The sequence below is a fragment of the Tursiops truncatus genome, chromosome 13 (assembly GCF_011762595.2).
Source record: "Tursiops truncatus isolate mTurTru1 chromosome 13, mTurTru1.mat.Y, whole genome shotgun sequence".
NCBI lineage: Eukaryota > Metazoa > Chordata > Mammalia > Artiodactyla > Delphinidae > Tursiops > Tursiops truncatus.
Window position 1 is genome coordinate 15903700 of NC_047046.1, and position 24352 is coordinate 15928051.

The following is a 24352-nucleotide window of genomic DNA, read 5'->3' on the forward strand; positions in this document are numbered from 1 at the left end:
CACATGCCACAAATACTGAAGCCCACGGGCCTAGAGCCTGTGGTCTGCCACAAAAGGAGCCACCACAATGAGAAGCCTGCGCACCGCAACAAAGAGTAGCCCCCGCTCGCCACAACTAGAGGAGGCCTGTGCACAGAAATGAAGACCCAATGCAGAAATAAATAAATAAATAAATAAATTTACATGTAGCTACTGAGCTCTTGAAATGTGGCTAACAGGAATTGAGACATAAGTGTAAAATACACCCTGAATTACAAAGTACAAAATTAAGAAAGTGAAATATTGCAGTGATTTTTATATTGATTATATGTTGAAATGACAAAATTTTAAATATTTGGGTTAATAAAATATATTATTAAAATTAATTTTACCTGTTTCTGTTTACTTTTTTAAAAGTTTTTTAGAAACTTTTAAGTTACATATATGGCTCACATTACATATTTATTGGATAGAATGACTCTAGATTTTTAAAGTAAAATGTTGCTAACTTTTTCTTTTCTAAAAAAATTTTGCTCTCTTCTTATTGAAGTATAGTTGATTTACAATGTTGTGTTAGTTTCAGGTATACAACAAAGTGATTCTTTTTCAGATTCTTTCCCATTATAGATTATTACAGGATATTAAATATAGTTCCCTGTGCTATACAGTAGGACATTGTTGTTTACCTATTTTATATATAGTAGTGTGTATATGTTAATCCCAAACTCCTAATTTATCCCTCTCCCCTCTCTCTACTTTGGTAACCATAAATTTGTTTTCTATGTCTGTGTAATTCTGTTTCGTAAATAAATTCATTTGTATTTTTTTTTTTTTTTTGGCTGCACGTCACGTCATGTGGGATCTTAGTCCCCAACCAGGGATTAAACCCATGCCCCCTGCAGTGGATGCATGGAGTCTTAACCACTGGACCGCCAGGGAAGTCCCTGTATCATTTTTTGAGATTTCATATAAAAGTGGTATCATATATTTGTCTTTGTCTGACTTCACTTAGTGTGATAGTCTCTAGGTCCATCTATGTTGCTGCAAATGGCATTATTTCATTCTTTTTTATGGCTAATACTCCATTGTATACATATACCACATCTTCTTTATCCATTCATCCCTTGATGAACATTTAGGTTGCTTCCATGTCTTGACTATTGTAAACAGCACTGCTATGAACATTGTGGTACATGTATCTTTTCGAATTAGAGTTTTCTCTGGATATGTGCCCAGGAGTGGAATTCCTAGATCATATGGTAACTCTATTTTTAGTTTTTTAAGGAACCTCCATACTGTTCCCCATAGTGGCTGCACCAATTTACATTCCCACCAACAGTGTAGGAAGATTCCTTTTCCTCCACACTGTCTCCAGCATTTGTAGTATCTAGTCTTACATTTAGGTCTTTAATCCATTTTGAATTTACTTTTGTGTATGGTGTTAGAGAATATTCTAATTTCATTGATTTACATGTAGCTGTCCAGTTTTCCCAACACCACTTATTGAAGAAACTGTCTTTTCTCCATTGTATATTCTTGCCTCCTTTGTCATAGATTAATTGCCCATAAGTGCATGCGTTTATTTCTGGTCTTTGTGTCCTGTTCCATTGATCAGTGTGTCTTTTTTGTTCCATATTGTTTTGATGATGGTAGCTTTGTAATATAGTCTGAAGTCAGGGAGCATGATTCCTCCAGCTTAGTTTTTCTTTCTCAAGATTGTTTTGGCTATTTGGGGTCTTTTGTATTTCCATACAAATTAAAAAAAATTTGTTCTAGTTCTGTGAAAAATGCCATTGGTAATTTGATAGGGATTGCACTGAATCTGTAGATTGCCTTGGGTAGTATGCTTATTTTAACAGTATTGATTCCTGCAATCCAAGAACATGGTACAACTTTCCATCTGTTTGTATCATCTTCGATATCTTTCATCAGTGTCTTAGTTTTCAGAGTACAAGTCATTTGCCTCCTTAGATAGGTTTATTCCTAGGTATTTTATTCTTTTTGATGTGATGGTAAATGGGATTGGGTTACCATTTCATCCTAATCTCTGTCCAGTTGATATTTTAGACCCAAGTGCAGTATAGTTGCATTTATTTCTATTAACTTTTATATTATTACATTATTAAATAAAACTCATTATTCTAAAGTATAAGATCTATCCCTCACAACTTTGGTACATTCATTCAATAAATACTGAATGCCTATTTTAGTCACTTTTAGGCACTAGAGATATTGAGGTTAATGAGACAGATAAGTTGCCTGGCCCCAAGGAAGTTACAGTCTAGTAAGGAGAAATAGGCACACAAACAAACAAGTTATTTTGGAATTTAAATAAATGTTCCATCTCTGAGGTGACGACATTTGACCTGATGCTTGAAGGATGAGAAGGAGCTAGTCATGTGATTATCTGGGGGAAGAGCATTCCAGAGAGGGAAGAGCTATTGCAAATTATCTGAATTGGAAAAGTATTTGACATGTTGGATAAACACACAGTGGTGGGCAGACACTAAGATAGCCCCCAATGATGCCTGCCTCTTGGTATTCACACTGTTGTGTAATCCTCTCCCCTTGAGTGTTGGCAAGATCTATGATGAATAGAATACAGGAAAGGTGATGGGATGTCACTTCAGTCATTTGCTTACATAAGATTGAGACTTCCATGTCGCTAGGAGGTCATCTTGCAGAAGTCCACATGGCAAAGACCTGAGTGTAGCCTTGCACCAAGAGTTAGTTAGGAACTGAGGCCCTCAGGCCCACAACCCTCAAGGAACTGAATTAGGCCAACAACTGTATGAACTTGGAAGCAGATCCTTCTCCATTTGAGCCTTCAGACGAGACCCAGCCCTGGTCAACATCTTGGTCATAACCTTGTGAGAGACACTGAAGCAGAAGACCCAACTAAGCTATTCTTGAACTCCTAACTCACAGATGCTGTGAGATAATACGTGTGTTTTAAGCTGCTAAATTTGTGGACATTTGTTATGATGCAATAGATAAGTAACACACATATTTGATAAATATGCTCACTGTATTTTCTTTCAAGTTATTGATGAAAATGTTTTACAGAACAGTGTCAAGTCAGAATTCTGGTTCACTCCACTAGAAGCCATTATTTTTTTAGAAGCCATTTTTAAGTTGATATTTATCAATTAGTTAGCACTACCTTAGGTTTATTTAGAAATGCCCTTAATTGTGCTTCTACTTGGTCTACATTTTCTTTTCTTTTCTTTCTTTCTTTTTTTCTTTTGGCCACACTGCTCGGCCTACGGGATCCTAGTTCCCCGACCAGGAATCGAATCTGGGCCCCAGTAGTGAAAGTGCTGAGTCCCAACCACTGGACCACCAGGGAATTCCCAATATATTTTCGTATTTTTATATCATGAAATTTCTCACAAAATGTTTTGTCAAAATACCGTATACACTGTGTCTAGTAATTCTGTCCAAAAAGAGAATGGGGTTAGTCTGGCATGATTTTTTTTATAAATCCATGTTGAATTAATGGTTACTTTTTTCTAATTCTTTAAAAACACATCTTGGGACTTCCCTGGTGGCACACTGGTTAAGAATCTGCCTGCCAATGCAGGGGACACGGGTTTGAGCCCTGGTCCAGGAAGATCCGAAATGCTGTGGAGCAACTAAGCCCGTGTGCCACAACTGTTGAGCCTGTGCTCTAGAGCCCGCAAGCCACAACTACAGAGCCCATGTGCCACAACTTCTGAAGCCCGCACGCCTAGAGCCCAAGCTCTGCAACAAGAGAAGCCACTGCAATGAGAAACCTGTGCACTGCATCGAAGAGTAGCCCCCACTTGCCACAACTAGAGAAAGCCCGTGTGCAGCAAGTAAGACCCAACAACAAAGGCCCAATGTAGCCAATGATAAATAAATTGATAAAAACACATCTTTTGGATAGTTCATTCTAGAATCTTGTCTGAGATAAATACTAAGATCTTTGCAGATTCTACTATCCTTTCTCCTTATAAAAAATTTTTAGTTATCAACAGCTTTCTACAATTTCTACAACTTCTAGCAATTTCTAGCAATTTTTCCAGTTTTACACGAACTCTCAGATTTCATTCAATGGTTTATTGGGTTAACCTGCAAGTTTTACCAAAGCCCTGGAGTGTAATTTGTCCAGGCCAGGAATACTGTATTCATTTAGAGCAGTCAGATGCTCTCTTACAATCTTTATCTTCAGTTCCCTCTTACAATGTTTTACACTTTTTATTCTAAATATTATTCTTTTCAGTAGGAGAGACAGAAACATGTTATCCATTAATCACTATACCATGAGTTTCAGCAATGGGATATATCCTTCCTTGCTTTTGTCCCAAACGTCATTTTTTTGGATAACAGCTTTATTAAGATATAATTTACGTACCGTACAATTCATCCTTTTAAAGTGTACAATTCAGTGGTTTCCAGTATATTCGTAGAATTGTACAACCAACACCATTATCTAATTTTAGAATATTTTTATTATCCTAAAAAGAAAGCCTGTGCCCATTAGCAGTCACTCCCCATTCCCTCCCAAACTACCTTTCTAGCTCTAGGCAACACTAATCTACTTTCTGTCACTGTAAACTGCCTGTTTGGGACATTTTTAAAAATTAATTAATTTATTTATTTATTTGGCTGCGTTGGATCTTTGTTGCGGTACGTGGGATCTTCCTTGCAGCATGTGGGATCTTTCGTTGTGGCGCTCATTGCGACATGTGAGCTGTTTGTTGCGGCACGCTGGCTTCTCTCGAGTTGTGGTGTGCGGGTTTTCTCTTCTCTAGTTGTGGCGCAGGCTCCAGAGCACGTGGGCTCTGTAGTTGAGGCGCACAAGCTCAGTAGTTGTGGCGCATGGACTTAGTTGCCCCGCAGCATGTGGGATCTTAGTTCCCTGACCAGTGGCTGCAATATGTTATATTTCCACAGCAGTGTATGAGGTTTCCTATTTCTCAACATTCACTTGCTATTGTCTTTTTATTATAGCCATCCTAGTAGGTGTGAAATGTCATCTCGTGATTTTAATTTGTATTTCCCTGGTGGCTTATGATGTTGATCATCTTTTCATGTGTATTAATTATTCGTATTATTTTGGGGAGAAATCTCTAATTTAAAACCTTTGCCCGAGAATTCCCTTGCAGTCCAGGGGTTAGGGTTTGATGCTTTCACTGCCAGGGCCCGGGTTCGATCCCTGGTTGGGGAGCTAAGATCCCACAAGCCGTGAGGTGCAGCCAAAAAAACAAAAAACGAAAAAACAAACCTTTGCCCATTTTTAAATTGGGTTGTGTTATTGAGTTGTAGGAATTCTTTATATATTCTACATAAAAGCCCCTTATTAGATATATGGTTTACAAATACTTTCTCCTATTCTGCGGGTTTTCTTTTTTACTTTCTTGATGGTATCCTTTGAAGCAGTAGAGTTTCTAATTTTGAAGAAAACCAATTTATCTATTTTTTTCTTTTGTTGTTTGTGCTTTTGTTGTCATATCTAAGAAGCAATTGCCTAATAATTCTTTTGATGTCCCATTAATTTTTTAAATTACCTTTCCCTGTTTTCCCATTGACCAGTTTCCTGTTAAGAGTACTGTATGTGTTAAGAGTGAGAACTATGATCAGACTGACTGAGTTTGAATGTTGGTGTTACCACTTGATAATTCTGTAACCAGAGGGAAAATGACACAACTTCTTTAAGCCTCAGTTTCTTCATCTGTTAAATAAGAATAATACTTCTTACCTCAAAGGTTGTGTTGAGGATTAAAATGCTTACAGAGAAAGCACTTGATAATTGGTAGCTATTATTACTAGAAATTTTCTTTAAGTACTATTTTTACTTAAATTAAAATACTTTACTACGTAGGTGTTTTTCTTGACTTTGTATCCACTGCAGTAACTTGCTCATGGTAGAAGTTTAATGAATATCTGTTAACTGAAATTGATATGTAATATATAGTAGTAGCCCATTACATTGAGAACTGAGATGTGTTTGAGCTTGCTAAGGAGCTAAGTAAAAAGAAAAGACAAAACTGAAAATAAATTTCACCCAGTTCATCATTTGGGCTTGGGTTAGCCCTTGTAGAAAAGGAAATGGGAGAATTATGATTCCAAAGACACTTCAAAGGGGAACAGTGCTAAATATACAGAAGGGAGGGGCTTAATTTAGAGAGAAAAATAGAAAAGTAAACCCCCAAATGTTGGTTGGTGGCATAAGACATTTTAGAATAGATGCCAAAAGAGAAAAGTTCTCTTGTCAAGAGCAGCAGACTGATTTGCTATGGTTGTTCTCTGAACAATCTGAGATTTGTTCTTGACTGAGACAAGAGTCCTTTGTCCAAAAGCATTCTCTTATCACTTGGTGAGACTGTCATTAGTCCCCTCACCCTTATTAGATAGACACATGATTAGAGGCCTCAAAAGACTCCCTAAGATTTTATGGTAGGGATTTCTGATCCAGAAATATACTGGTATTTTAATTTGTTTATCTAATAATGTAAGCAAAGTGATTAGAGCCTACCTCTACTTAACAATGTCCTGTATTCCACTGCACATGATATTCTTAATTTCATATGAATAAATGAATAATATATTTAAATTACTCAAGCCATGCAAATGATCTAATTTATGTTATCAATAAATATTTGTAAAATGTATGAGTGTATGGTTAGATGAAAGATAAATGGTTATGTAAATGAAACCTTCTTCCTTCTGCTTTCTCCTTCCCCCAGTTTTTGTCCAAATTTTATCAGTTCTTCCAAATAATGTTCAAATGCCAATCAGTGTATATTATTTTTGTGTACAGATTATTTGAGATTTGGTATTCAAGCTGTTTTTCCTACTATATTATAAGCTCCTGGAAGTCTGGGTCTGATCTTTTTTGTCTTTATATTTAACATAACACAGCATTTTACACAAAGTTGATATATAAACATAAGCATATTCAATGAATTGTATAATTGAGTAATATATTTACATTTATAAATGTAATATTACTACAAATATAATATTACAAATATATAATATTACATTTATTATATTTATGGTGGGAATTTTGGTACAGAATATTTAAGAAAACATTCGTATTATGAGACATTAATAACGCTTTCTCTTCACACCTTTTCCAGATATTACTAAAAACTTACTGATTGAGTAAATATATAGTCTGTCTTCCCCAACACAGGCTTCTGTCCCTAAACAGGACAGGTTTCAAACAGACCTCCCTTCTTCCCTATTCTTCTCTCCCTTTTTTCTATTCTATTTCTCTCTTGCAGCTCTATTTACCTTTTCATGGTAACTCATTCTCTGTACTTTTTATTAGTCCTACATCTTGCCCCTTTTTACAATGCCTAATGCTTTTTAGAACTTTGTTTCCTTGTCACCTGCTCTTTCTATTTTTGTTCTTTCTGCTTGGCTTTCTCCTCCACTTGTCGCTACTTTCTCTCCTTGCCCTCAAGATTCGGGGGCAGGATTGGGTAGGGAGGAGCCCAGCTGGGTTAAGGGTGGAGCTACCTGTTTACTGCTTGGGATTCAGAACCTGACCAGGAAGGATCAGGCTGCTTGAATTTAGCTGAGGCTGAAGTCCGTATGGCCTGCCTACTGGAGGCTAGCATTTTGGAGGATAATTGGAACTTGGTGAGACTAGAAGCAGCCCCTCTCTTCGTTTTTCGATCCCCCTTCCTTCCTCCCTGTTCTGTATTTTTCACTCACAGCATCTCTTTCCATACTAACTTTTCTTCTTCCTTTTCCCCTGTTGCTTACTATTCTGTTTTTTCTGTCTGTCTAGCTCTCTGTCAGTTAACTTTATTTAGTATTTGTTTGCCTTTACTGTTACCCATTCTTTCCACATATCTGTCTGTTCTCTCTTAAAATTTAACTTTTTCTACCTCTTTTCCATTTTATTCTTCCCTTTATTAATTTTCTCATACAACTGTCTTTTTTTCCTTCAGTCATTTTCTATCCACCTGTCAGTTCTTTTTATCTTACTGTTTCCCAGCAATGTAGCAATAAGGGAGGAAGAAAGGAGCCACCCTGGCTTTCCAGGGGCCTATTCACCCTTTTTACTCATTCTCAGACTTGTAGTGTGTTTTGATTAGGCACTGAAGAGTTTGTGCTTTGCACAGATAGTTAACAAACAGTGAAATTAGAGAAAGGTTGAATATTAAATTTAAAAGGCTTAATTTTATTCTTACTTTCTCTTTTATTTAGTTATTTCCTGCAATACAGTGGATACAGTTTGTTATGGCTACTCTGAGGTAAGTTTATTTAACCTCATGTAATGTGACTGTTTGAACTAGTACAACTAGCAAAACTGGAGACAAGCAAAACTGGAGAATTCTGAAGTGTCTCTATATATATATTTTTTCCCTGGGGATTTGCTTTTACTCATTAGTTAGAAATGCTGTTCTTTACCATGTTGACATTATCTGATTAATAAAATGTAATAACATCAACAACAATAATAACAAAAAAAACAGATTGAAGGGTAACATCTGAAAATCAAAGGACAATTTGGTCAACAGGATTGATTTGCAAAATCAGTTGTGAAGTGCTCACTTTAGTAGCACATATACTAAAAATTGTAATGATACAGAGAAGATTAGCATAGCCTCTGCTTAAGGATGACACACAAATTCGTGAAGCATTCCATATTTTTAAAACATTTGTGCAGTTTATTTTACATCAATTATATGTCAATAAAGCTGTAAAAAAAAGTAGCAAAAACAAAGGAGCCCCAATTGTCCTGTTTAATGATAGTCTTTTATCTCTGCCAGTGTTATAGGTTCAAGTTCACTTATTGCCTATGCTGTATTCCAGAACATACAGAAATCTCCAGAGGTGAGCAGTCTCTTTCTGTGTTGGATTTGAATTTTTTGTGACTTAGCCTTTGAAATAAAAAAGAAAGGTGTCCCCTATAAATGATGGAATAATGCTATGAATTGCTTGTAAATTTGTCGTTTTGATATAATACATTGAGATATTTTAGACATTGCCCCAAAGGTCTCCCTTTTCTTTTAGGTAGTTATTTTAATTATAATTTTGAATACTGAGGAATTGACTAAATGTGGATTAGTGGATAAATGTAGATTTTTGGGGGGTATGCATTAATTATTAAAGTCAAAGAAACACAGTATTGTTTGAAGCCTATATTCATTCTAAGCATGGTAGGGTCCTGCCTAGAGGTGAGTTTTCTGATGTTCATATCTTGGTAAAATTGCTGGTGGGGCTGGAAATAGTTCAAACACTGCTATACAAAAGGTATTTATTTTGCTGTTCTGGCTTTCTAGGCAATTACAATTTAGTGGTGAAAATAGAACAAAAATACATCCTATGTAAAACTATTCATACCAAAAAAGTCAAGTCAGAAAGCTTCCTTGGGCCTCCCTCGTGGCGCAGTGGTTGAGAGTCTGCCTGCCGATGCAGGGGACGCGGGTTCGTAGCCCTGGTCCGGGAGGATCCCACATGCCGCGGAGTGGCTGGGCCCGTGAGCCATGGCCGCTGAGCCTGCACGTCCGGAGCCTGTGCTCCGCAACGGGAGAGGCCACAACAGTGAGAGGCCTGTGTACAGCAAAAAAAAAAAAAAAACGCTTCCTTTTATTGAGGTATAATTGACAAATAAAAATAGTATATACTTAAGGTATTAAAAAAAAAATCAATCAGGGAGTTCTCTGGTGACCTAGTGGTTAGGATTCTGGGCTTTCACTGCTGGGCCCAGGTTCAATCCCTGGTCCCACAAGCTGCATGGTGTGCTCCCCCCCAAAAAAAAAAGATTTTAAGAAAAATGTAACAAAACTGTTTTTCTAATCAGGCCAAGTGGCACAAAATTAAGCAAAATGTGGTTTAGGACATGTATGAGAGAGCTTTTGTAAAGTGGAAAATGACACATTTAGCTTAGCTATGGCTAAGGTCTCATAGCTAGTAAGTGTTAGAGCTAGAAGTTGAGGCAGACTTGTCTTGTTCCAAAGCTGCTTCTCACATACACTTTTTTTTTTTAAATTTATTTTTATTTATTTATCCTTGGCTGCATTGGGTCTTCGTTGCTATGTGCGGGCTTTCTCTAGTTATGGCGAGCAGGGGCTGCTCAGCAGTTGTGGCACGGGCTCAGCTGCTCCGCAGCATGTGGGATCCTCCGGGGCCAGGGCTCGAACCCGCGTCCCCCGCAGTGGCAGGCAGACTCCTAACCACTGCGCCACCAGGGAAGTCCCTCACATACACTTTTAAACCACTGAAATATAATGTCTAATGAAAAGAGAATTTTGAATTTCAGAGGTAGAATGTGACTATGTAAGTAAAACTAGAAAGTAGAAGTCTTGATACTGTATTGTCAATTGCCTGCCAAAGTAATCTTAGGCCACACATCTTCCTGTGATGTGGAGTTCCCTAATGTTTCTTTCCTGAATGTTTGTTGAAATTTGAGTTCAGATGTGGTTAAGTTAATAAAGTATAAGTTACGTTGTGGAGAGAGGTAAGCAGAGATTCTCAGTACTACTGACCTTTTGGGCTAGATGGTTATTTGTTATGGGTGGCTGTCCTGCATCTTAGGATATTTAGCAGACTTTACCCAATAGATGTAGCAGCAACCTTCCTCACCCAGTTGTGAGAACCAAAAATATCTTCAAATACTGCCAAATGTCTTCTGAGAGAGGCAGTCACTCCTGGTTGAAAACCACTGCTCTAGGGTGACCTCTGCCATAACAGTGGGTTAGAGCTTTATAAAGATGTAGGGTCTGGTTTGGCCTGGGATGTGACCTTTAATTTCTCTGGCTTCGGTTCTCATACCTTTCACATAACCAGAGCCTGAAGGACCTTAGTAATCATTAATTCAGTGGTTCCTACACATTCTGCTTTTTTGGCATAGGGAAGATTCCAATTTTTCCAGCTTAAAAATGTCAGCCATGCTCCACCGTTTTCCTTTATTTCTTCATCAAATAACATTTTTAACAGCATAAACACATGGAAGGCATAATCTGAAAAAGACAAAAATTATTAAATTAATGATTATAGTAAATTGGAGAAATCCATGGGAAATCTTTGAGGGGACTAGCTGATTAGACAGTAACTCAGAGTAACTCAGAGAGGCAACCTTAAGAGAGAAGAAAGTAACCCAGGCCAGCCAGTGTTAAAAAAAAAAAAAACACGAGGCAGATATACTTTACTGCACTTGTGTGAAGTGCACTTCATTTCCTTGTGAAGGTCACTTTCGATATTCTTTGTAACTTGATTTCACTAGAAATATCAGGAAGCAGGGTTTTGGAAGAGTATAAATATGAGTTGCTTTAGGTGTTTTACCTTACCAGGTTAGACCTGGACCCAGAACCTCCTTAGGGAAAGCCTTTCACACAATGCATTCCGTCCCTGCACCTTACTTTGCTCTTGATTTAAATGAGACAAGTACAAATATATTTAAAGTTTTTGCTTTCATATTTAGGATCATGTCTTAAGGTTTTTCTTCTTATTACCATGCACTATGCTGATTGTATTTTTATTTATTTTAATTTAATTTTTTTTTTTAATTTTTAAAATTTTATTTATTTATTTTTTTTGCGGTATGCGGGCCTCTCACTGTTGTGGCCTCTCCCGTTGCGGAGCACAGGCTCCGGACACGCAGGCTCAGCGGCCATGGCTCACGGGCCCAGCCACTCCACGGCACGTGGGATCTTCCCGGACCAGGGCACGAACCCGTGTCCCCTGCATCGGCAGGCGGACTCTCAACCACTGTGCCACCAGGGAAGCCCTAATTTTTTTATTAAAAAAAATATTTTTGGCTGCGCTGCACAGCATGTGGGATCTTAGTTCCCCAGCCAGGGATCAAACCTGTGCCCACTGCAGTGGAAGCACGGAGTCTTAACCACTAGACTGCCAGGGAAGTCCCTTTTTAAAAATTTTTTATTGTTTGTATTTTTCTTAAAGCGTGACCTGTATCATACATTTCTCTGTATTACCTTTGACACAGTATCTTGTTAAACATAGAAGGGGTGAAATCTTTTTTAATTTCAATACTAGGTGCTCAGTTAAGTTTTGTTGTTTAATTGATTGATTTTATCTCCTGTTACTAGAACTCATGATTTTCCAACCATGAGTGAAAGTATATAAACCTCTTTTTATCCTTTATTTCTGTGCCAAAGACCTTAGGTGTGTTTTAATGGCCAACAGTTCCCTATATATAAGGCTATTTATTGACTCAATGACCATAATTATGTTCTTGCTCACAAAAGCTGCTTGGCCGCCTTTCTGCTCCAGAGTTTATTTTGTATTCAGTTTTAATTTTTCACCCATTAACAGTTATAAACTTGTGATAGGTCATAGACCAGTAAAATCTAGGAATATGCCACCTGGCTGGAACCTTAACAGGCTTCCTTGTAGCAAAGGATATATGTTGTTAAAATAATTGTATCTGATATTTAGTAAATACAGTTTAAAATATTATTTCACTTGTTTTTGTTTGTGTTAGCCAAAGCAGCTTGACCATTTACCCCTATTAGCAAGGTATTAGCATCTTAACTTTCCTCTCATTTGGAAGAAAAGTATGAGAAAAATTCCCTTTTGTACAGTTGAGGAGATTAGTTCTTATATTAGGTAGTATCTGTTGATAACTTAGTAATTTTTTTGCACGGGGGGCACATCCCAGGGACCGGGCCAGCCTGTGGGCCCAGTGGTGGGGGCACCAAAAATTTTTAACTTTACTTTTTTACTGTGAGATATACCAGCCATGGTTTAGAAGGCATAAAACTCATGTGTGCTATATAATGGATGACTATAAACCAAACCTGGGACAAGAAATAGGAATCGCTCATATCCCCAAACATTCCTACTGTACTCCTTCCCAATCACAACCTCACCTCTAGCAGTAACCACTATCCAGATTTTTGCTTAATCATTTCTTGGCTTTTATGTATAGTTTTACCAGTAATGTATATATCCCTAAACAATTTAGTTTTGCATTTTTGAACTTGACATAAATGGGATAATACTATTTTTTGGTATGTATTGCTTTGTGATTTGCTTTTTTCCCTCAGTATCACTTCTGAGATTTGTCCATGGCGTTGTGTACAGCTCTGGTTCATTTCTTTTTCACTGATGCTTAGCATTCTATATTATGAACATACCACAGTATATCTATCTGTGCTGCTATAAACAATCTTGTACATGTCTTCTGATGCACACATGCAAAAATTTCTCTAGTGATTTTACCTAATAACAGAATATAGGATATTCATATCCCCTAGATAGTGCCAGACTTTTTCCAAATAGTTGTGCCAGCAGTGTATGAAATGTCCTATTGCTTCATGTTCCTGTTAATATTTGATATTGTCAGACTTTAAAAATTTTTGCCATGGGTGTGTAATTTTCATCCCATTGTAGATTGATTGATTTATTGACTTTTGTTCTCCTTATAGTTTTAATTTTTTAATTTCCTTGATTACTAATGGGGTCAGGCATATTTTCACATTTTTACAGCCATTTGGATTTCTTAAGTACCTGTTCAAATCTTTTGTCCATTTTTTTTCTATTGGTTTTTCTTATTGCTTTGAAGAGCTTTTGTTTGCTTTGTTTTTTAAAAGTAAATTAAAAAAAAAAAAGTAAATTTTATTTATTTATTTATTTTTGGCTACGCTGGGTCTTTGTTGCTGCCCGCGGGCTTTCTCTAGTTGCGGCGAGCGGGGGCTACTCTTCACTGTGGTGCACGTGCTTCTCATTGCAGTGGCTTCTCTTGTTGCGGAGCGTAAGCTCTAGGTGTGCGGGTTTCAGTAGTTGTGGCACGTGGGCTCAGTAGTTGTGGCTCATGGACTCTAGAGCACAGGCTCAGTAGTTAGTTGCTCTGCGGCATGTGGGATCTTCCCAGAACAGGGTTCAAACCCATGTCCCCTGCATTGACAGGCGGATTCTTAACCACTGGACCACCAGGGAAGTCCGTGCTTTGTTTTTAATATTGTTTGGATACTGGTCCTTTGTTAGTCATATATGTTAACAAATATCTTCTCCCACTTTGTGGCATGTCTTTTCACTTTCTTTATGGTGTCTTTTGACACAGACATTTTTCATTTGAATGTGGGCAAATTTTTCAACTATTTCTTTTAGATCAAATTAAACTCTATGAAGATTAAAAAAAAACCTGTTTTCATTTTCTTTGAGTTCTCAACCATATCCTAAAACACTCAGGTGATAATCTCATTTCTTTTCTTTTCTTTTCTTTTTTTTGCGGTATGCGGGCCTCTCACTGTTGTGGCCTCTCCCACTGCAGAGCACAGGCTCCGGATGCGCAGGCTCAGCGGCCATGGCTCACAGGCCTAGCTGCTCTGCGGCATGTGGGATCTTCCCAGACTGGGGCACGAACCCGTGTCCCCTGCATCGGCAGGTGGACTCTCAACCACTGCGCCACCAGGGAAGCCCCTCATTTCTTATTGTTAGAAGATGTTGACTGTGCAGCTAGAGCACTTAAAATTTCCCATTTGTGGTATGTCTCCATCACAGAATTTCTCATCTTTTCACTCTTTCCTTGAGGAAGAATTTCCAATGCTAATACTTCCATGAATAGTCTGGTTCCAGAACAGTTGGGATAGTTGTGATTACAGATTACTTCCTACTTGGAGTATTCCTTTATATTCCCCAGTCAACCAATAGCAGAGGCCCCAGAAAAATTATGCCCAGATTTCTACTAGAAGGGTAAAACATAAAAGTAATTAATTGTTACATTCTCCTGTCTATATCATTTTTGAAATTATGAATTTTATTCCTTTACAGATAAGGCCACTCGTTTATCTGAGCTTCTCTGACCTCCTCCTGGGGATATACTGGCTCATTGAGGCACTTCTCTATGGAACTTCAGCAGCCAATAAGGACATCGTCTGCTATAACTTGCAAGCAGTTGGACAGGTGAGTGCTACTAGATTGTCATAGTACCTTGTACGAAAGGCACACGCTTATTTAAATAAGAAGCAAAGATAATCCATCCTGGGAAGCAGGACCCTTTTGTTTATTGTTACACTTTGAAACATAGCTTTTATTGTTTTTCCCCATTAAAAAACTACTTATTTATTACAGAAAATTTGGGAAATTCAGAGAAGCAGAAAGATAATTAAAATCACCCAGATATAATCATTCTTTAATATTTTATGTATATTATATATTTCCAGTCTTCTTCTCTTTAGGTATATGCATTTTAGAACAAATAACACATTAATACTTTTGGTAATCTGCTTTTATTATTCAACATAGTGTGACCATATTTCCATGTAATGGAATATATTTCTACATCTTTTGAGATTATTGCATGTTTTTTATTACATTAATTAACTTTTGGAAATACTACATATGATTATATATGAGTTATATATCTTTCATAGATTTTATCAATGGATTCACCCACATAGTACCATCAGTATATAATATTTCTGAGACTTGGGATGTGAAAAAAGTAGAGGTTAATATGCAGTCTGTACTCACTGCTGGATGCTTCCTCTGGGATTTGTTACTAGAGGAGAAATTTGTTTCAATGTAGTAGGAAAATACTAATATGTAGTTAGTGGTATGAAATCCATGTACTAATATGTTAGCTATCTTATATAAATTTATTTTTTTAAACACGTGTGTGGGTTTTGTTTTTTAATTAATTTATTTACTTATTTTTGACTGTGTTGGGTCTTTGCTTCTGTGCGTGGGTTTTCTCTAGTTGCAACGAGCGGGGGCCACTCTTCATTGTGGTGTGCGGGCCTCTCACTGTCATGGCCTTTCTTGTTGTGGAGCACAAGCTCCAGACGCGCAGGCTCAGTAGTTGTGGCTCACGGGCCTAGTTGCTCCGCGGCATGTGGGATCTTCCCAGACCAGGGCTCAAACCCGTTTCTCCTGCATTGGCAGGCAGATTCTCAACCAGTGCGCCACCAGGGAAGCCCCCGTGTGTGGGGTTTTTTAAATTATTTATTTATTTATTTTGGCATTGGGTCTTCGTTGCTGCGCGCAAGATTTCTCTAGCTGTGTCAAGTGGGGGCTACTCTTCGTTGCGGTGTGCAGGCTTCTCATTGCTATGGCTTCTCTTGTTGCGGAGACAGGCTCTAGGCGCACGGGCTTCAGTAGTTGTGGTATGCAGGCTCAGTAGTTGTGGCACACGGGCTTAGTTGCTCCGTGGCATGTGGGATCTTCCCGGACCAGGGCTCAAACCCGTGTCCCCTGCATTGGCAGGCAGATTCTTTTTTTTTTTTTTTGCGGTACGCGGGCCTCTCACTGTTGTGGCCTCTCCTGTTGCAGAGCACAGGCTCTGGATGTGCAGGCTCAGTGGCCATGGCTCACGGGCCCAGCCGCTCTGCGGCATGTGGGATCTTCCCAGACCAGGGCACGAACCTGTGTCCCCTGCATCAGCAGGCGGACTCTCAACCACTGCGCCACCAGGGAAACCCTATAAAGTGTATTTTTTAACCACCTATGTGATGTTTATTAGGCCAGGATTCATTGTGTTATTATTGTAATATCAAGTGTTTTTTAAATCACAGGTGCTTGGTACAGATGTCATAAATAAAGCTCAGGGACTGAGATTATGCTAAAAAACTTCAGCCTTTTGATATTCAGGGTTAACTTGGCAGATTCAGGAGAATATACTATATAAATAATTCTTAATGAATGTCTAAATTATTCTTTAGAAAAGAAAAAAATGTCCAGTTTCTTCCAGATTAAAGTAAAACTTTTAATATTCCCCGTTGCATTTCCTCCTGATTAATTCTGCCAGTTTGGAGGGAAAAAAAATACTATTTTATGTGGCTTTTTTCTTTTTTGTTGTTGTTGTCCAATGTTCTCTCTTTTTTAAAAATTGAAGTATAGTTGATTGACAGTGTTGTGTTAATTTCTGCTGTACAGCAAAGTGATTCAGTTATACATGTATATACCTATTCTTTTTCATATTCTTTTCCATTATGGTTTATTACAGGATATTGAATATACTTCCCTGTGCTATATAGTAGGACCTTGTTGTTTATCTATTTTATATACAGTAGTTTGTATCTTCTATTCCCAAACTCCTAATTTATCCCTCCCCCACCCCCTTTCCCCTTTGGTAGCCATAAGTTTGTTTTCTATGTGTGTGAGTCTATTTCTCTTTCATAAATAAGTTCATTTGTGTCATTTTAGATTCCACACAAATTTGGTATCATATGGTATTTGTTTTTCTCCTTCTGACTTACTTCATTTAGTAAGATAATCTCTACGTCTATCCACGTTGCTGCCAATGGCATTATTTTATTCTTTTTTATGACTGAGTAGTATTCCATTGTGTATATATACCACATCTTCTTTATCCATTCATCTGTCAATGGATATTTAGGTTGCTTCCATGTCTTGGCTATTGTTAATAGTGTTGCTGTGAACATTTGGGTGCATGTATATATATATATATATATATATATTTTTTTTTTTTTTTGCGGTACGTGGGCCTCTCACTGTTATGGCCTCTCCTGTTGTGGAGCACAGGCTCCAGACGTGCAGGCTTAGCGCCCATGGCTCACGGGCCCAGCCACTCTGTGGCATGTGGGATCTTCCTGGACCGGGGCACGAACTCGTGTCCCCTGCATTGGCAGGCAGACTCTCAACCACTGTGCCACCAGGGAAGCCCTGCATGTATATTTTTAAATTAGAGTTTTGTCCAGATATATGCCCAGGAGTGGGATTGCTGGATGATATGGCAACTCTGTTTTTAGTTTTTTAAGGAACCACCATACTGTTTTCCATAGTGGCTGCACCAGTGTATATTCTCACCAACAGTGTAGGAGGGTTCACTTTTCTCCATACCCTCTCCAGTATTTGTTATTTGTTGACTTTTTAATGATGGCCATTCTGATCTGTGTGAGGTGGTACCTCATTGTAGTTTTGATTTGCTTTTCTCTAATAATTAGCAGTGTTGAGCACATTTCCATGTGCCTGTTGGCCATCTGTGTGTCTTCTTTGGAGAAATGTCTATTTAGGTCTTCTGCCCATTTTTTGAATGAGTTATTTGGTATTTTGCTTTTGAGTTCTATGAGCTGTTTGTATATTTTGGATTAATCCCTTGTCAGTCGCATCATTTGCAAATATTTTCTCCCATTCTGTGGGTTGTATTTTCATTATGTTTATGGTTTCCTTTGCTGTGCAAAAGGTTTTCAGTTTGATTAGGTCCCATTTGTTTATTTTTTTGTTTTTATTTTTTTTGCCTTGGGAGACTGACCTAAGAAAACATTGTTACGATTTATGTCAGAGAATGTTTTGCCTATGTTCTCTTCTAGGAGTTTTAAAGTGTCATATCTGATATTTCAGTCTTTAAGACATTTTGAGTTTATTTTTGTGTAGGGGGTAAGGGAGTGTTCTGACTTCACTGATTTACATGTGGGCTGTCTAGCTTTCCCAACACCACGGGCTGAATTATACACTGCATTGTATATTCTTGCCTCCTTTGTTGAAGATTAATTGACTGTAGGTGTGTTGGTTTATTTCTGGGCTCTCTATTCTGTTCCATTGATCCATACATCTGTTTTTGTGCCACTACCACACTGTTTGTTTGCTATAGCTTTGTAGTATTTTCTGAAGTCTGGAAGGGTTATGCCTCCAGCTTTGTTCTTTTTCCTCAGGATTCCTTTGGCAATTCTGGGTCTCCTGTGGTTCTATAGAAATTTTAGGATTATTTGTTGTAGTTCTGTCAAAAATGTCATGGGTAATTTGATAGGGATTGCATTAAATCTGTAGATTGCTTTGGGTAGTATGGCCATTTGAACAATATTAGTTCTTCCAATCGAAGCACATGGGATATCTTTCTATTTCTGTGAATCATCTTCAATTTCCTTTATCAGTGTTTTATAATTCTCAGTATATAGGTCTTTCACCTCCTTGGTCAGGTTTATTCCTAAGTATTTTATTATTTTTTTTGATGTGACTTTAAACGGGATTGTTTTCTTACTTTCTCTTTCTGATACGTCATTGCTTTTTTTTAAAACAGATGAACACTTTATTTACTTATTTATTTATTTATTTATGTCCACGTGTTGCTTCTGGCATCTTAGTTCCCCAACCAGGGATTGAACACAGGCCCTCAGCAGTGAAAGTGCAGAGTCCTAACCACTGGACTGCCAGGGAATTCCCGATACTTCATTGTTAGTGTAAAGAAATGCAACAGATTTCTGTATGTTAATCTTGTATCCTATACCAAGAGTTGCTTCTTCCTAGTCCTGAAAGTGGATTCAGTTTATCTCTCCACTTGGCAAGGTTTCAGAACCTCATTTTTGATACTTTCCTATGGAGAAATATGTTTGATAAGGCAGAAACTTCCCTTGACAAGATAGGTTGACTGTGCTGATCTGTCGAGGCATTAGTGCCTCCTCCCAAAATTGGTCAGAAATTGCCTAGATGTTCTGTTCCAGATGTTTGGCTAGTTATAGGAAAGCCAGAGCTGGTCAGAGAGAATTAACTCAATACAGCCACAGCACCCTTATGCCACTTCACTGAACTGGAACAGAAGAAATCAATCATTTACCAAAAGCTAACAGGCCCAGGAGAGCCGATGAGAAGATAAAATATGCTCCAGCTGTACAATCCATTAGAAAAGAAATAGTAGAAAGTACACTGAATCAGAGATTAGGAAATCTTGGTCAATATCAAACCAGAACTGCATTGTATATAGTTCAACACCTCTTTTTTTTTTTTTTTTTTTTGCCGTGCCACACGGCTTGCGGGATCTCAGTTCCCTGACCAGGGATTGAATCCGGGCCACAGCAGTGAAAGCCAGGAATCCTAACCACTAGGACACCAGAGAACTCCCTCAACACCTCTTTTAAGAGTTAAGGTTCTAACCACCCAGTGAGACCTCTCTTGTCTCTGAAGTCTCTTTTTAAACTGAATAGCACTGAAGCCTGAAACTTTCCAAGTCTGGCTTAAGTATAGTTTTCCACCAGCCCTAGGTAAACAGGCAGAGCCATTTTCTTTCTTTTTTTTAAATTTTAATTTTATATTGGAGTATAAGTGATTTACAATGTCCTGTTAGTTTCAGGTATACAGCAAAGTGATTCAGTTATACATATACACATATCTATTCTTTTTCAAATTCTTTTCCTGTCTGTCATACAGAGTGAAGTCAGAAAGAGAAAAACAAATATCATATGTTAATGCATATATGTGGAATCTAGAAGAATGGTACAGATGAACCTATTTGCAGGGCAGGAATAGAGACGGATGTAGAGAGTGGATGTGTGGACACGGCAGGTGGGAATGGGGGTGGGATGAACTGGGAGATTGGGATTGATGTTTATACACTACCATGTGTAAAATAGATAGCTAGTGGGAACCTGCTCTATAACACAGGGAGCTCAGCTTGGTGCCTTGTGGAGACCTAGATGGGTGGCATAGGGGTGGGTGAGAGGAAGGTCCAAGTGGGAGGGGATATATGTATACATATAGCTGATTTACTTCATTGTACAGCAGAAACTAAGACAACATTGTAAAACAACTATACCCCAATTAAAAAATATTTTCCCATATAGGTTATTACGGAGTATTGAGTAGAGTTCCCTTTATATATAGTAGTGTGTATATTTTAATCCTAACCTCCTAATTTTTCTCTCCCCCCATCTTTCCCCTTTGGTAATCATAAGTTTATTTTCTAAGTCTCTGAGTCTGTTTCTGTTTTGCAAATAAGTTCATTTGTATCATTTTTTTTTTTTACATTTCACATATAACTGATATCATATATTTGTCTTTCTCTGTCTGGCTTATTTCACTTAGTGTGATAATCTCTAGGTCCATCCATGTTGCTGCAAATGGCATTATTTCATTCTTTTTATGGCTGAGTAATATTCCATTGTATATATGTACCACATCTTCTTTATCCATTCCTCTGTCAATGGACATTTAGGTTGCTTCCATGTCTTGGCTACTGTCAATAGTGCTGCAGTGAACATAGAGATGCATGCATCTTTTGGAGGTTAATCTCTTGTCAGTCACTTCATTTGCAAATATTTTCTCCCATTCTTTGTGTCGCCTTTTCGTTTTATGATTTCCTTTGCTGTGGAAAGGATTTTAAGTTTAATTAGGCACCATTTGTTTATTTTTGTTTTTATTTCCATTACTCTAGGAGACGAATTGAAAAAGATTTTGCTGCAATTTATGTCAAAAAGTGTGCTGCCTATGTTTTCCTCTAGGAGTTTTATAGTATCTGGTCTTACCTTTAGGTCTTTAAACCATTTTGAGTTTATTTTTGTGTATGGTGTTAGAAAATGTTCTAATTTCATTCCCTTACAGTAGCTGTCCAGTTTTCCCAGCACCACTTATTGAAGAGACTATCTTTCCTCCATTGTATATTCTTGCCTCCTTTGTCATAGATTAATTGACCATAGGCGTGTGGGTTTATTTCCAGGCTTTCTATTCTGTTCCATTGATCTATAAGTCTGTCTTTGTGCAATACCATACTATTTTGGTTACTGTAGCTTTATAGTATAGTCTGAAGTCAGGGAACCTGATTCCTCCAGCCCCGTTTTTCTTTCTCAAGATTGCTTTGGCTCCTTAGGGTCTTTTGTGTTTCCATACAAATTTTAAGATTTTTTTGTTCTAGATCTGCAAAACATGCCATTGGTAATTTGACAGGGATTGCATTGAATCTGTAGATTGATATGGGTAGTATAGTCATTTTCACAATATTGATTCCTCCAGTCCAAGAGCATGGTATATCTTTCTATCTGTTTGTGTCATCATTGATTTCTTTCATCAGCATCTTATAGTTTTCAGAGACAGGTCTTTTGCCTCCTTAGTAGGTTTATTCCTAGGTGTTTTATTCTTTTTGATTTGATGGTAAATGGGATTGTTTCCTTAATTTATCTTTCTGACCTTTCACTGTTAGTGTATAGAAATGCAACAGATTTCTGTGTATTAATTTTGTATCCTGCTACTTTATTGAATTCATTGATGAGCTCTAGTAGTTTTCTCATAGCATCTTTAGGATTTTCTATGTATAGTATCATGTCATCTGCAAATAGTGACAGTTTTACTTCTTCTTTTCCAACTTGGATTCCTTTTCTTTCTTTTCCTTCTCTGATTGCCATGACTAGGACTTCCAAAACTATGTTGAAAGAAGTGGCGAGAGTGGACATCCTTGTCTTGTTCCTGATCTTAGAGGAAATGCTTTCAGCTTTTCACTGTTGTGTATGATGTTAGCTCTGGGTTTTTCACATATGGCCTTTGTTATGTTGAGTTATGCTCCCTCTATGCCCACTTTCTGGAGAGTTTTTAACGTAAATTGATGTTGAATTTTGTCAAAAGCTTTTCCTGCATCTATTGAGATGATCATATGTTTTTTATTCTTCAACTTGTTAATGTGGTGTATCACATTGATTGATTTGAGAATACTGAAAACTCCTTGCATCCCTGGGATAAATCCCACTTGATCATGGTGTATGATCCTTTTATTGTATTGTTGGATTCGGATTGCTAGTACTTAGTTGACGATTTTTACATCTATGTTCATCAGTGATATTGGTCTACGATTTTCTTTTTTTGTGGTATCTTAGTATGGTTTTGGTATCAGGGTGATGGTGGCCTCATAGAATGAGTTTGGGGTGTTCCTTCCTCTGCAATTTTAAAAAATAGTTTCAGAAGGATACGTGTTAACTGTTCTCTAAATGTTTCATAGAATTCGCCTGTGAGACCATCTGGTCCTGGACTTTTGTTTGTTGGGAGTATTTAAATCACAGTTTTAATTTCAGTACTTGTGATTGGTCTGTTCATATTTTCTGTACCTTCCTGTTGAGTCTTGGGAGATTGTACCTTTCTAAGAATTTGTCCATTTCTTCTAGGTTGTCTATTTTATTGGCATAGAGTTGCTTGTAGTAGTCTTTTATGATCAAAGGATCATTTCTGTGGTGTCCATTGTAACTTCTCCTTTCTCATGTCTAATTTTATAGATTTGAGCCCTCTCCCTTTTTTTCTTAATGAGTCTGGCTAACAGTTTATCAATTTTATTTATCTTTTCAAAGAACAAGCTTTCAGTTTCATTGATCGTTTGTATTGTTTTCTTCATCTCTATTTCATTTATTTCTGCTCTGCTCTTTAGGATTTTTTCCTTCTACTAACTTTGGGTTTTCTTTGTTCTTCTTCCTCTAGTTGCTTTAGGTGTAAGTTAGCTTGTTTATTTGAGATTTTTCTTGTTTACTGAGGTAAGATCGTATTGCTATAAACTTCCATCTTAGAACTGCTTTTGATGTGTCACGTAGGTTTTTTTTTTTTTGCAAAAACAAAAAACCCAGGTAAGATTTATTTACACAATACTGTAAAGCAACTATACTCCAATTTAAAAAAAAGATTTATTTAACGTGGTAGGCATGCTTGCCTGTTCGTAAGTTCATTCCAGTCTGGAACACAGGAGAATAATGCTACTAGCATATCTGCTGCATCATTTAATCCATTCCTTTCCTTTATTTTTAACTGGGTTAAGACTGAAAATCCTATTTCACACAAACTAGTTGTTGTGAATGGTAATAATAGCAGGATACTCTTTCGACTTATCAAAGGGAAGTCTTCCTTTATCTTAATCCAAAATGCTGATAAACTTAGTGTTTTATAATCATTCTTCAATGTATATGAAGAACTGAGCTGCAATAATTCATTTTCTTCTTCAGGCACCAAGTTTAACTCAATTATTGATTCTGGGTTTCAAAAAGCAAACGGATCTTTTATGCAACAATTCTGTCTTAATGTTTCAAATTTCTCTTCTGGGAATAAATGGTTAAAAGTTTGACATAGAGAAGTGAGATGCAACAATATCTCTAGTTTTATTTCTTCCAAAATGTTTTCATTAACAACATTCTCTTCAATGTGCTGCAAAAACCTTGGAAACATGTAGTAGCTAGGACGGTTGCTTTTAAGCCTCACTTGCCACAACAACAATGCCTTCTGGAGTCCTTGGATACGTTCGGCATGTTGGAATATATCACTGTTTTTCCCCTGTAGCTTTAAACGTAGTTCATTAAAGATTCCAAAAATATCAGTTAAATATGGCAGTTTCGTTACCCAAATATCATCCTCAAAAATAGTTGCCAAATGAGATTTCTTTTCAATGCGAAAACCATGGATCTCATTCCTGAGTTCGTAAACGCTGCTTAGTATTTTCCCTTGTGACAACCAACGAACTTTGGTATGATACAGTAAGTGGGTATAATTAGCTCCAATCTCCGAATAAAATGTTTCAAGCATTCGGCTATTTAGTGAGCTTCCTTTAGTAAAGTTAACAACTTTCACTGCATTTTTCAGTACTTCCATGAGCTTCTCTGGAATCTCTCTGGACGCTAATGCTTCACGATGTATAAAACAGTGACTCCACGCAGCACTAGTAACTTGTAGCAATTTTTTAATTACTCTGCTCTGTTTTCCAGTTATGTTTGCTGTTCCATCACTTGTA

General features: G+C 37.4%; 1 protein-coding gene and 1 non-coding gene across 7 annotated transcripts in view; both read left to right on the forward strand.

Annotated features, from left to right (window-relative positions):
- The window catches only part of TMEM116 (transmembrane protein 116), a 131303-nt gene that overhangs the window by 5861 nt on the left and 101090 nt on the right, over positions 1-24352 (forward strand). For 5 of the 6 annotated variants that reach the window (XM_019950104.3, XM_019950103.3, XM_019950107.3 and 2 more), the window contains exons 2-4: positions 8170-8216; positions 8736-8799; positions 14704-14835. In XM_019950104.3, coding sequence (XP_019805663.1) covers positions 8170-8216; positions 8736-8799; positions 14704-14835 — 243 coding nt within the window. Of the gene's footprint in view, positions 1-7479; positions 7597-8169; positions 8217-8735; positions 8800-14703; positions 14836-24352 lie in introns of those variants that run through there. The other variant, XM_019950106.3, reaches the window with a different exon arrangement.
- LOC117307753 (U6 spliceosomal RNA) lies at positions 8510-8617 on the forward strand. Its single transcript, XR_004521632.1, has one exon. It is a non-coding gene; the product is annotated as a U6 spliceosomal RNA (small nuclear RNA).